The following is a 13634-nucleotide window of genomic DNA, read 5'->3' as shown; positions in this document are numbered from 1 at the left end:
TGTAAAAAGTTAACGCCTACGACGGACGACGACGGACGACGCCAGACGACGGACGCCAAGTGATGAGAAAAGCTCACTTGGCCCTTCAGGCCAGGTGAGCTAATAAATTAAACAACTAAATATTTGAATTTTTAAACTTTATTATTGTATCTCAGTCAGAATGAGCAAGGAATATACAGACCACAATATTAACAGTGAGATCCACATATGATTATCTCCCCTTACAATGAGACAGATTATTGGTTAAAACATAACAGGTTAAAAGGTCATACATTTAGAGCAATGATACTGGTCCATGTTTATAGAGAACATCAAATTGAACAATACAAACAGAAATGCAAAGAAAATGATAATAATAATTGTACTTCTAGTCTAATATTGGGTTCCAAATACTGTTATTCAGATAAACACTAATTTCAACAAGTTTTTATGTTTTGATTTTTGATTGTGTATCAATAATGAACACTGAACTCTTAAACTATGTTCAGAGCTAAACTACAGCTTGTAAAATCTGCGGATAAAAATGTTAACTTCAGATTGGATAGTGTAAGTGTCAACATGTATAACCTATATATCAAACTTATTTTTTGAAATCCAGGTTCTCAAATCATTCTTATCTAAGATTCAAACCTTACTTACTTATTTAAATTTCAATCCTATGATTGCATTATTTTTCTATAAGTAAACAAAATATGGAAACAATATATCTACACATTTGCATCGAAAAAGAATTACTATTGCACATTTCAGAGTTACATTCTTTCTTAACAGAAATCTCTTAAAAAAACAAATTAAATTCAAGTTGAATTTAAAAAAAGAAAATAAAAACAGAAATTACTACATTTGTACTACACTTGCAAGACTTTTATATATTTGTTTTTTTTATGGAGGAAAACTCAGGGTTTAGGGACTTTAAATAATTACTGCTATCTTTGCGTCAGCCATTTTCATTAATATGCTACTAAGCAACACAGATTCTTCAAATTCCACATCACTTTAATGCTAACATGAAGTCAATGTAACTTATTTGGCAATTTATATAAAAAAAATACAGTTTGCAATGATAACTTGTAAATTTCTTTTTTTGGAGGGTTGCAAGACATAATCTACATTTTGTAATGGTGGGGAAATTAAATTTTTTCTGAAATTCTTCCAAGTTTTCAGAGTTTCTGAAAAATTTGAATAATTATGTGTAACTTCCCATGCCCATCATCAGCTTAAAGAAGAACAAATAGTATTTCTCTATTTTGTGATACTTCTACCATTGAGAAATCTCTGATCCATCACTAGTGATTTCAAGTTACCTCCCTTTCCCAATGTCTATCCCCTTAAATAACATACAATGTAGTTTACATTCATAAGTATATACTTAAAGTTGCTGTCAATTACAATAATCCAAATACCAATTGGCAAAGTGGAGATATGTTTTTAAATTTTAACACAAACATTTATAAGCAATACATTAAAATTGAGAAAGTCATCATAAAAGTCAGTGCATCTACCTCACAAATATTTCATTGTCCCCACATCCAGGATGTAGAATGGTCTTGAGATAAAATTCTGTACCGAAAAACTCTAAACATTACATCTGTCTAAGATAAAAGTTACATTTGCAATGGTAATTCTTCTGAGAAAAAACCATACATAATCAATCTTTATGTACTAATATCTTACAAGACATTTACTAAAGCACCATGTACTCTGAAGGTTACAATATATTTATTCCTGAATATTATATCATTATGAATACACAACATTTAGTTTCATATTTTAAATTCTTCATTTAATCTGCATGTAAAAGTCGACCTTTTGATTGTCTTATCAGCATTAATGGTCGTTTGTTTTCCACCGTAATCATTCATATATCATTTTAACTCAGGATAAAGAATTAAATGAAGTTTGTGCAACCCCGTCCAGGAATAAATCTAATGGTCCTATTTCAATCAAATAAAAGAATGCATTTGGCCTTTGAAAAAACTGAAAACATATAAGCCAGTTATCAAAGGACTTAAAAGATTTCCTGAAGCTGGCAAACTTTAAAGCACCATTTATACATTCAAGCTAACTATTGATCAAACATATGAATGACTTTGAATCAATGCATGGAAATGCTTTAAAATCAATGCATGGAAATGCTTTAAAATCAATGCAAAGAAATGCTTTAAAAACAGATGCAATGGAGATTTTGAAATAGTTACAAGATGAGATGTTTAATGTATGAAAAATATGATTATAACAGAAATTTAATAAATATATTATGCAAATATCACATGATTTATTATGAACTGCTACTTAAAAATGTTAATGGTTCATCTGTTTATAAAATCTCAGCATAATTCAATACTGTAAATTCAGAAATTATTGTGATGTTTTTATTATTGCGTAAAATGCGACAGGGTTATAATCGCAATAATTTAAACTCGCATTTTGAAATTTTTTATATGAATTAAACAGGATTTTTTTGTTACAAAATTGCAATAATAAATGCACGCAATAATTTCTGAATTTACAGTATTAAAAAGTCTTTTTTACAAGATTATGACATACATTGGAAAAAAATTATTTTACAAATTTATACTTTCATAACAGAGTTAATGTTATGCATAGGAAAAACCCACAGAAATCATTTAAATATAAGCTGAACTATTCCATTGAGTACTAATGATTCTGAGAAAGCTTCATTGAAATTATGTCAGTGATTTCAGATAAGTTGCAAATACAAAATGTCTTTCCCCTTCGTAGATATGGCAAAGTTCATGTTATGCAATAAGAATCCCACCAAAAAGTCATTCAACATTGGAATGTTAATAGGATTGTCTGAAGTTACATTAATATCAAATCACTGGTTAAGATATGTGAATGTATAGCTCAACAAATTTACATGGGGGTCAAGATAAACCACTAACTTCACCAAAAGGAGATATAAAAGTGAAATGCTCAAAATTACTTTTAACCTCATAGTGTCAAGGTCAATTGTTAAAGGTTGAAATTTTCTTTGTCAAGAAATTCACATGCTACGGTTCTCTGTATGATAGTAATGTTAATTAAGCATTCATGTTACTCTGGGCTCTGGAGACAATGTTAATAAAAGGAGTAGTTTCTAATACAGCGACTCGTTTCACAAAAAATCTTATGATTAAAATTGAGTCAAAGTTTGTACTGAAATGTTCATGACTTCTGAATATTTTTACTCTTAAGATTTTTTTTCAGGATAGTAGGACTTTTTAATTTAGGATTGTTAAGGGTTGCTATTGAAATAAATTCTTCTCTTATGAATGACATTATACAGTTATAAATATAATTTCTCAGTTCAAATATCGAACTATGATATACTTATGACATAAAAACTTTAAAATATACAACATTGTAAAGTATTGGTTATTAATACTGATGATAATACACAAGTATGTAAGGGCTATTCCATTAAAATGTGTATGGGAGGGTAGGAAGTATCTTTCAAAATATCCCTACAACCAAGAACCATTTTTCAGATAATTTGCATAATGGTAAAAGACGCATACTGAAAAAAGACCCATGGCCCACATTCAACAATTAAACTTCCCTTCCTACCCTCCCACTCACATTTTAATGGAATAGCCCTAAACAAGAGGGACTTGTTATTAATGTTTAAGCAAATATTAATAACTGTGATTGAAATTAGGGTAAAACCTTTTCCAAAAAGTATCATAACTTTAGGTAACAATAGAGATATTTTATACAAGAATAATCATATATACCTTTTATTTTGATTAACATTTTACATATTTCTTTATTTTATTCTAAATAAGTAATTTTCAGCTTATTTTTGTCAAGTTGATGTTTTTCTTTCCAATTCCACTTTTTCAGCATTTTAGGAACGTGACTTAAAAAACTAATTTTACATGAAATTAAAAATTGTTTGATTTAAATTCATCATAAGCACAATAAATCAAGAAAAGAAAATATATACAATTCACATTATAAATATCTTGTGCTCAGATAAACTGCTAGATTTTTTCAGACAACTAAAACTAAAATTTTAGCATCATCATTCAAATCTCTGGGGACATAGAAAAACTATTGCTATGCTTTTATTATTGCAAAAAATAGGATTTATATTTTTGCATAACCCCCTTTTTTTCAGACAAATATAATGCATATTGACTATATAAAAAAATATAAAAATAAATTAGCTGCAATAGCGCACTGTACATCTTTGGTAAAATATTAACATAATTGTTTTAATACATTAAAATGAACTTGCTAAGTTCTACAAGCTATATATGTATAAAACTGGCCATTATGCATACAGAAAAACACAATACCAAAAGCTAATCTTGTTTCAGAATAAGGCAAAATGGCTAATAAAAGTCAAATCTCATATGAAGTCTTTGCTGCCCTATTAAAATGGCATCTGTTGCAAAATCTTAAACAACATCACTTTTCCAGAAAAATAGCTAGAGTGGTTTCTGAACTTAAGATAAAAAAAAAGCAGGTTTACCGAGTTACCCATTCTTTCTCAATATGTTTTAAAAACACTTATAATTGGGACAAAATACTTCGAATTATTGTTATTTCGATAACTTGTCTAAACAGCCTAACCCTAACATACATTTCTTTCCATTCTTTTTTCATATGAAAAGTCTAGAGACTCTTTTCCTGTCATCAAACATTCCCATTCTATTGCAAAAGCTTTTAGTTTGAAAACATTCACAAATCGGTATTTTCCGTAATTTTGTTGCATATGCATTATTTATTAATAGGGACTTGTAGAAATGTGTTTATTTTGTATTTTTGCAGCAAAAATCTTTAATTTACATACAAAGCATGTTACCATGGTTACTCATTCATTCAACATGTTCAATGCAAATTAAAAAAAATTGATTGTGCCTATGAAAAATTAAGGACACACATGTATTATGCATAAATGATATTGTCTACGACATAGATCTTTGGCATTTTAATGCCTCAAATTTTCTTTCACCCTCTGCTATACAATTTCTTGCAGTCTGACCACAAAATTTTAAATCCTCAAGCATTGGAAATTTAAAATTAAGAATATCAGACAATTCAACATCATTAACATTTACTTTATCAATAAAAATTGATAAATAACAATTTGCAAAAATCGAAAATTATGGTAAAGAAAAATGATATCCATCCGGTATAAGTAAATTGTGTTACAGATATTAAAATAACCACATCATCAAGTTATCTCCCTTTTCTAGCATTCCCTTTGTATCCACTTTATCCACAGTAGCACCATCAGTGACAAATTTGTGTAAATCTCTTCTCTTTTTCCTCCCTTTTTCATGACTTGCTGTCAACTTCAAAGTATTTGTATATAGATGTAACATAAGACATAACCGCCTGCCAATCAGGTCTCTCTATTGATACCATGTCATTTATGTGCTGTTAAAAGAAAAAAAATTGTGAACAAATTTAAAGACTAATGAATATACAGAAAAATTCAAAGCCTCCAAAAAAAAGTTACATTACCACTGATATATATATTTAAACTTCTTGCAGAATATACACACTGCAAAAATGGCAACATTTTACAATGAATAAAAAGATGCATTTAACCTTCATACAAAGGGTTTTCATAATTTTTAAGGTCTGCAGATGTTTTACTCCTTTAACTGAAATGGTTATCTCCCTTGCTACAATCATAAAATTTTATCTGAACTCTTTTGTCAGTTTGCATTTTGATCAGCTATCACTCATATTGTTTATATCTCATTATATTTAATAATAGTTCACATTTATCAAAAAAAAGTCTTAACATCCACTTCATTTGAACTTTGGTGGATAGTTGTCTCATTGGCAATCATACCGCATCTCCTTATTTTTATAAACAATAGATGTTGATCTCTCCTTGATGTTTAACCTTCAAACTGAAACTATGACCTTTTCTCTCTTGATTTGATGGATGGTGTTTAACACCAATTTCAGCACTAATGGCTAAAGCTGTCAGTTTGCATTGGTGGAGAAAGCTGGTGTCCACAGAGAACCACAGACCTTCAACAGGAAAACTGACAATCCGTAAATTAAGATTGGTTTCGAACAGAGTTGACAGGCTAGTAGTACAGTAAATGAACTACTTAGACCACTTGGCCACAGAGGCCCCTCTCTTGATTTGTAAAAAAAGATTTTCTTTAGGAAAACAAAGCAACCGTTGCCTCACACCTTATCAATGATTCTTTAAGATAAATATATATATATATATATACTTACCAGGACAGAAGAATTTATTCCTACACTCTCTGCAGCTGCAAATGCCAGTGTAAAATTCTTTCTCTGAAAAAAAAAACAACATTTAAAACTGAATTGTCCTTTACTAACAGAGAAAATTTTTAGTTCATTTTCTGTTTAATACAAATTATTCCAAATTGTCCATATATATATACATATATAACCATGATAACAGTCCTGCAAAAATATTATTTTTTTCATAAACAGTAACGACTAAAAATCTGAGATACTGTGGATTCATCAATATTCGTCAAGTACACATTTTCATCAGTGTAGGAGAACCACAAATTCAAGTGTTAAACGTAATAAAAGTTTTGTGTGATGAATTTGTCAAAACTATGAAAACTTTGAAGTCCACAAATTTTTCCTTAATCTAGGATAGGTACCAATGAAAATAAATTAGTCCAGAGTAATTCATATAGCATTGGTACTAGAGATCTCTGAGATTTTCTGTTTAATGTTTCATAGATTACACAACAACTGTTTTTTGTACACATGTTGAGTACACAAGCTTAAAATTGACAGGTCAATATTTTCTGACTAAAACTGATAACTGTCATTCCAAGGTAGATATTCATGTTGAATTTGAAGACCTGAGAAAACGGTGGATCCTCTTCAAAACTGGATAGGGATGTAAAACCCTTGGTAAAGTGTGGCGTCCATTTGGCTGTGCAGGATTTATAAATTTGCAGCCACCTCCAGATGGATTGGGGATGTCAAATCTGATGCCTTGTGTAGGGTGAGTGCTATCCTCTAAAGACGTTAAAGAACTGTTGCAACACCTCTCTGAGGGGTCCATAGGTAGCCTGTTGCAATGGAAGGCAAAATTTCTGCCTCCTCATCATACCCTTATTTTCCATTGGCCATCCGAATTGCCATCTCTTCATCCAGAGTGTCCTTGTGGATCTACCTTTTGTCTTAATTGTTAGTTTGTTCTTGGCTTAATATGCATGAAAATAATTGTTATTGAGTGTTAAACAAGCAACAATCAATCAATCAATCAATCAATCAATCAAATTTTGAAAAAAATGTTGATGTACTTGTAGTAGTTCATTATCTCTTTCATTCATACTGCATAGTAAATATCAAATTCCTAAGAATAAATTGGTATATGAGACGGCAACCTAGCAATGCCATGAACCATAAAAAACCATCTACAGACAGATATCAACATATAATCTTGCATAGTAAATATCAAATTCCTAAGAATAAATTGGTATATGAGACGGCAACCTAGCAATGCCATGAACCATAAAAAACCATCTACAGACAGATATCAACATATAATCTTCAACAATAGACAAAATGTCTACACTATATATCAAGCTCTAAATTGGCTTGAATAAGAAACTTTTGGAACATGAAAGATGGACAATCAACATCCCATTATTAATGGGTCAAATAACATCACAAAAAGTCAATCACTACAAGATTCTTAACTTAAGGCGTAATAGCATATCAGAAACTGAAGATAATCTCAAAGTACTTGAAATCAACCCTTTGAATATGTCTAACACTCTAATGCTGTTTTTCATTATTTCATGTTCACCAATTTAGGAATATTCATAAGCATAATTAGGAAATTGTAATTTAGAATATATGTCTTTTTTTGTCTCTTTTTCTGTTCTATTTTTTTTTTTTTTTTAAGTTTATCATTAATCCTTATATAGATCTCTCAACATTTCTTTTATACTGTACCTTATCCTCCGAATTGAGTTCAGCATAAGGAATCTTTTCTGGAAGGTAACTATGGAGCAAGGCACAGAAAGCTAACCCATCGTTCCAGCTACTGCTAAAATTAGTTATGTCCACTCCCTGAAAAAAAAAGAACAGGATAAAAATATATGTTACACTCAACAATTGACATGATTAATACATTTATTTACTAATAATACAAATATTTTCCTGATGACAATGTAAAGCAGTAGGTCAATAACCTCTACAAATAATCTAGAAAATAACTTTAAATTTTAAGTTAACTTATGTTTTAAGCCATTGTAAAAAGAAATATGTGTGTTTACTGTCAATGGTTGAAAAAATAGGGTCAATAGGTCCTCAAAACTTTTGGTAATTGATTGGCAAACCCGGAAATAGACTTATTCACTTCCCGATTACTATCTGGTATTGCATTAACCTATATTTTCAGTTAGCAGCCATAGTTATTATTGTCAGTCAAATATGTTTTTACTCAGTTTTAGACCATATTTAGTTTGTGATTTTTGGCATTAAGCAAGCAATTCAACCTCACTGATAAGAATAATACCAAGGAAAACATAATTTGACCAATTTCAGTGAGAAAAAAAAGTTAGGGTAGGCTCTAAAATAGTCAGGTTAGTCAGGATACCATAAACACACATATTATTTTTTGGCCTTTAGATGTAAAATTTTAAGTACCAAAATAGGCCTGCCACATCTAAGCTGACCAGTCTGCACAGACTTTTCTTCATAATGTGACTTTCCTAAGTTAAACAGATGCAGATTATATGTTTTCTCGCTAGAATATATCTTCATATAGTGGTTTACATTTGAACAAATTCTCCATATTTTCATCACCGATTTTTTTCTTCACTAAGTGCTTTTTTCCAGAAATGATTGAGATTAAATTACTTAGGGTCAGGGCAAGACTATCTTTTGTGCGATTAATTCAACCATGCATAGAATTCTTAATGATAACGCCTATACTTGACTTCTTAAAAGATGACTTTCAAAAATCGCCTCCGCCTGTCATACCTATCAATTTTCAAAAGAAATTATCAACACACACCCTTTTCTCTCAATCAATATTTGTGAAACATTTTCTAAATTAACATATAAATTAACTAAAAATCTTGCATTTGTTGAATTTAGTTAGTGGTATATCACAAATAATGATGAATCCAAAATACAATGTATTTTTAAAATCCCTATATATACACAAAGTCACAATTACAAAGAATTATTTTGTGAACCAAAGATCAAAGCTAACAGGGCTAATTATGCTAATGACCCAGTAAATATTAAATAACTGAAATACTATGATAAAAAATTAATCTTCTGTTTGAGAATACCATATATACCAGTACAGAGAAGTAAAGGATTCATATATACAATAAAAAAGTGAGAGAAGATTATAAGTTAATTCCTTGAGAATTTCCTTCTTACAAAAACACAGATCATCCAAGGTATAAAGGACATGACAGTTTAATGCGACCTAATCACTCAGAAATGAATTAAATAAACACCCATTATCAGTCTGTAAAGAGGATTTATTCATATAGAAAAGCTTAATCACTTTGTTAATAAGCCAGGCATTTTAAACTTGTGACACATGTGGAATACATGTGTAAATAACTAGTAAATTTAATATTTCATAAAAACATAAATCCATAAAAGCTGTTGAACATGTTGAAATAAATCTATTCCTCTGAAATGGTTATGAGCTATTAATCAGCTGCATTCAGTCAACAATTTATGATACATTTTTTTCTTTTATGATTTATTTGACAAAAGTTCACACTGACTCATTTTTATGAGATTGCCAAAAGCAAAAACAGATCCATAGGAAACATACTCATGATACTAATTTTAGTATTTTCTCCACAAAATATTTCAGTGCATAAAAATGATATAATTTTTTCCAACATTTTCCTTCCTTGTTAAATTTAAGACAAGTCCAAGCTAAATGAAATTCAACCATATATCCCCAAAAAATCTGCCACTTTATCATGTTTATAATCAAATTTAACTGTTTAACACCTTTAAGCAATTTCATTGATTTTTATGCATTTCCTGGTTTGATATATATTCAAAAATCTAATCTGACCTAAAAACCTTTCCATTTTATTATCTCGCATGATGTACTGATTGATTTTGTTAGTTCTACCTCCAATGGCATGTACATATCATTCATGTTCAGTCGAGAACCAAATTTAGTATGCTCTGCAAAGTTAACTGATAAGAATGAAGGGCAAGAGATTTTGACTGCAACTGAAAAACAGGACATCTATAGGCAAAATGTTTGCTATAAAACAAGCAACCAATTGGCCCTAAAACATTTACTAGTTGCTTTAAGTAGAGAGAGTATGGCACCACCACCTGCCCCTCCCCAACATGGAGTATCAAATTTAAGTCCCCATTCTGACCAGACTTGCAAATGCCGTTGTGACAATTAATCTTTTCTTAACAAGCTTTCTGACATCTCAGACATGTCAGATGACATGTCAGATCTCTGCCATATGAAGTCTATAACACTTTGAGCTTACATTATACGGAAGTGTTTTTTGTTGACACCACTTCAACAGAGCATTCCTTTTGGAGCCTCCCATCTGTTTAGCCAAGCCTGTGAGAGGATCTTTAGAAGCACCTTCCTTCTTATCTGCCTCTATGCTGAAAAAGAATAAAGGAACTAATTTATACATAAAATAATAAGAAGATCATGAAGATGTGGTATGATTGCCAATGAGGCAACTCTCTACTTGAGACCAAATAGCAAAGAAGTTTTCTTTGACAATCCTGGTATAAAATTTTGTAAATATAAAACTCAAGCAACACATTGGATGGCAGAATCAACTCCAACTAGTGTAAGATTTTCATTATTTTACTGTACTTGACAATGTAACTTAAAGTACTGATAACTAGATTTTTGTGGTGGTAAACAAGCAAAGTTTAGTTAATTCATTATTTGATGACTTTTTAGTTGTTATATATTGATAGACTGTCACTTATAAATAATACCAGTAATACATGTAGTAACAAAACAAGATTCTCATTCTTTTACTGTACTTGACAATTAAACTTCATTCTACTTTAATTTTAACAAGATACTTGTGGTGGTAAACAAGCAAAATTGAGTTAATTAATTATTTTGGTTACCTTTTAGTATATTATGATAGACTGTCTCTTATACATATATGGTAAAAGTAACAAAACAATAGTTCAATGTTATGATATATAACATTGTATAAGCCATCAAGTGCAGACATCAGACAGACTTCATCTTAGGCACCAATCTTCAAAAGGTTTGTAGATAAACAGATAGATATGGTGTATATATCAAAGAGACAGCCACCAACAAAACAATAATGATAATTAAAAAAAAATGTAACAAGATGCTGTCCTTTTAAGGGTCATAACTTATAGGTTATTACTATAAATGGAAAGAGCTGGAGCCACCCACCTCTGCTGTACTACCCTTAACTAATAACCAGTTTTTTTTCTGTTAAAATTAAAAATTAAAAACAACTTCGGGTCTTTTTTCGTTACTTAACATTCATTTTTGTACATTTAAAAACACAAATAATTTGATGAAGAATAACATGTGTATTTGGGTTGCTGTCAACTTATTGGCCTAAATTTCATTATAAATACCTTATGATGCTTACCATGCTCACCCTTAGAATTGAGCTCATACCATGTATACAAATAAGACATGGTATGTCTGATTACCATTGAGACAACTCACCACCAGAGATCAAAAGAAGTTAGAAACTATAGGTCACAGAATACCCTACATCTCTTTTATCCATATCCTTCATTGTGTGAGTACATTACAAAATGGTATCAAATTTTGTAGTTTAAAATACCTCGTTAAATTGTTATGTATTTGTATGAAGTATATTATTACATGCATTAGAACAGTCAAAATCCAAGACAGAGGTTGAAATTAAGGGCATACGATACAGTTACAGGGGAGGTAATGATGCTGCTAATGTAAAATGTTATTTACGCTACGTCAAACTGTGACATATCGGGAAAAGATGCATTTTTCGACTGATTTTTATCATTCAGACTGATTTAACTTGAAAACGAGTTCATGAACCCCTCTTTTTTAAATGACATTAGGTTTGATTACATATGAAGATTATTCGTACCAATTTTTATGAAAAAGTCACAGATGAATTTTTTTAAATTAGATAAATATACAGCAAAATATGCCGTTTCTTTTCTAAAATCATGAAACGTTGATAAAAATTAATTATTTCCAAATGTTTTTACAAAAATCTGCTTTTGTTTATCTTTTGAAACAAGAACAAAACTGTATCGTATGCCTAAAAGAATTTTCCTTATTCATACAAGTTTAACTGTGTTTGCTTGGCAAGAAGATTTTAGGCAGGGTCATAGCCAATAGACCAACCAAAAATTACAAATCTAACAAGTGGCAACTTATTTCTCCTACTATATATATCATGTTTATATAAATATAAAATATATATCAGAGCAAGAAAATCTTATAACCTTTACACTACAGCCATGACATCTAGAAGTCCAATAAATATTTATTGAAATATTACACATAAGATAACAAATGGATAAGTACATTGTAACACAAGGTGCAATTCAACTTAAATTTGCCATGTTGTCAACTCATCCTATTTTGTCAAGGTTATCATAATAAATACTGATTAGTATCATTATTTAGAAGATCATGAATATTCTATCATAATTTCATTTTACACAATTAAATATAATTATCTTGAATATATCCATTCGTCATTTTAACTTTACCTACAATCCTGTTATTAGTTTTTTTTGGTATATTAGATTAATTACCATAATTGCCCATTAACATGATTTATGTCATTATCTTTTAAAAGTAAAGCTGTCAAAGAATTTTTTCTGACTGTATATATGATATTCTGATATTCAAGTATTGTGAGACTATTACTAAAAACTAGGGAATATGACTATAAAAGTATAAATAAATGGAAATGTGAGGTATAAACATCAATGAGACAGCAGCCTGAAATCAAAAGAAAACTATAGAACTTAGAAGCCATTTTTAGGTCAAAGTATTTAGGTTCATATTATCTGATAAATCATCCTCATTAGAAAAATCTGTTAATTGTACTGTACATAAATAAAACTACATTGTTACATTCTTATTCTTATCAAGATCTGGGATGGAAATTCCCCTGCCCAGCGTACCCTTGGTCCATAAAATTTAAGCTTGGTTACTAATGTTTTCCACATTTTTGCCAGATCATGTATAACGCTGGGGTAACAAAAATATTGACTGGGCTACCACCTGAAAATTTTAATTTCCATTATTTAGAATCTAGACAGATAGGTTTTCTTTACCTTATTTACAAGCCAAATGTACTGAAAGACCAATCACTTATGCATGTAATTATATACATGTACATCTATATATCAAAACATAATTCAAGGTTTTTAGGTACAAATTCTCATCGAAAATAAAAAAAGTCCACTGGATAGTACTTAAAAGAGCACTTACGAATAAGTACTGATAGGACACCTTGTAATTACATACATGTACTAAGTAGCACCAATGTATACATGGTACATGTATATTACAATGCCTTTGGGGTTTTCTGTCTATCAATTTCATGGAAACGTAACATATGAAAATACATTTAATTCTGTTTTAAATTCTACATCCCCCTTTTTTTATTTATATTCAT

General features: G+C 30.0%; 1 protein-coding gene across 2 annotated transcripts in view; it reads right to left on the bottom strand.

Moving 5' to 3' along the window:
- Positions 1–4984: 4984 nt before the first annotated feature.
- The window catches only part of LOC127712585 (cytospin-A-like), a 38916-nt gene continuing 30266 nt past the window's right edge, over positions 4985–13634 (bottom strand). For both annotated transcript variants that reach the window (XM_052219097.1, XM_052219098.1), the window contains 4 exons: positions 10476–10599; positions 7933–8049; positions 6217–6279; positions 4985–5391 (listed from right to left, as the gene is read on the bottom strand). In XM_052219097.1, the coding sequence (XP_052075057.1) occupies positions 5290–5391; positions 6217–6279; positions 7933–8049; positions 10476–10599 (406 nt within the window). In that variant the 3' untranslated portion in view covers positions 4985–5289. The remainder of the gene's footprint in view (positions 5392–6216; positions 6280–7932; positions 8050–10475; positions 10600–13634) is intronic.

This window comes from Mytilus californianus, unplaced genomic scaffold (genome assembly GCF_021869535.1).
Source record: "Mytilus californianus isolate M0D057914Y unplaced genomic scaffold, xbMytCali1.0.p SCAF_8, whole genome shotgun sequence".
NCBI lineage: Eukaryota > Metazoa > Mollusca > Bivalvia > Mytilida > Mytilidae > Mytilus > Mytilus californianus.
This window is presented reverse-complemented; position numbering and strand designations above follow the sequence as displayed.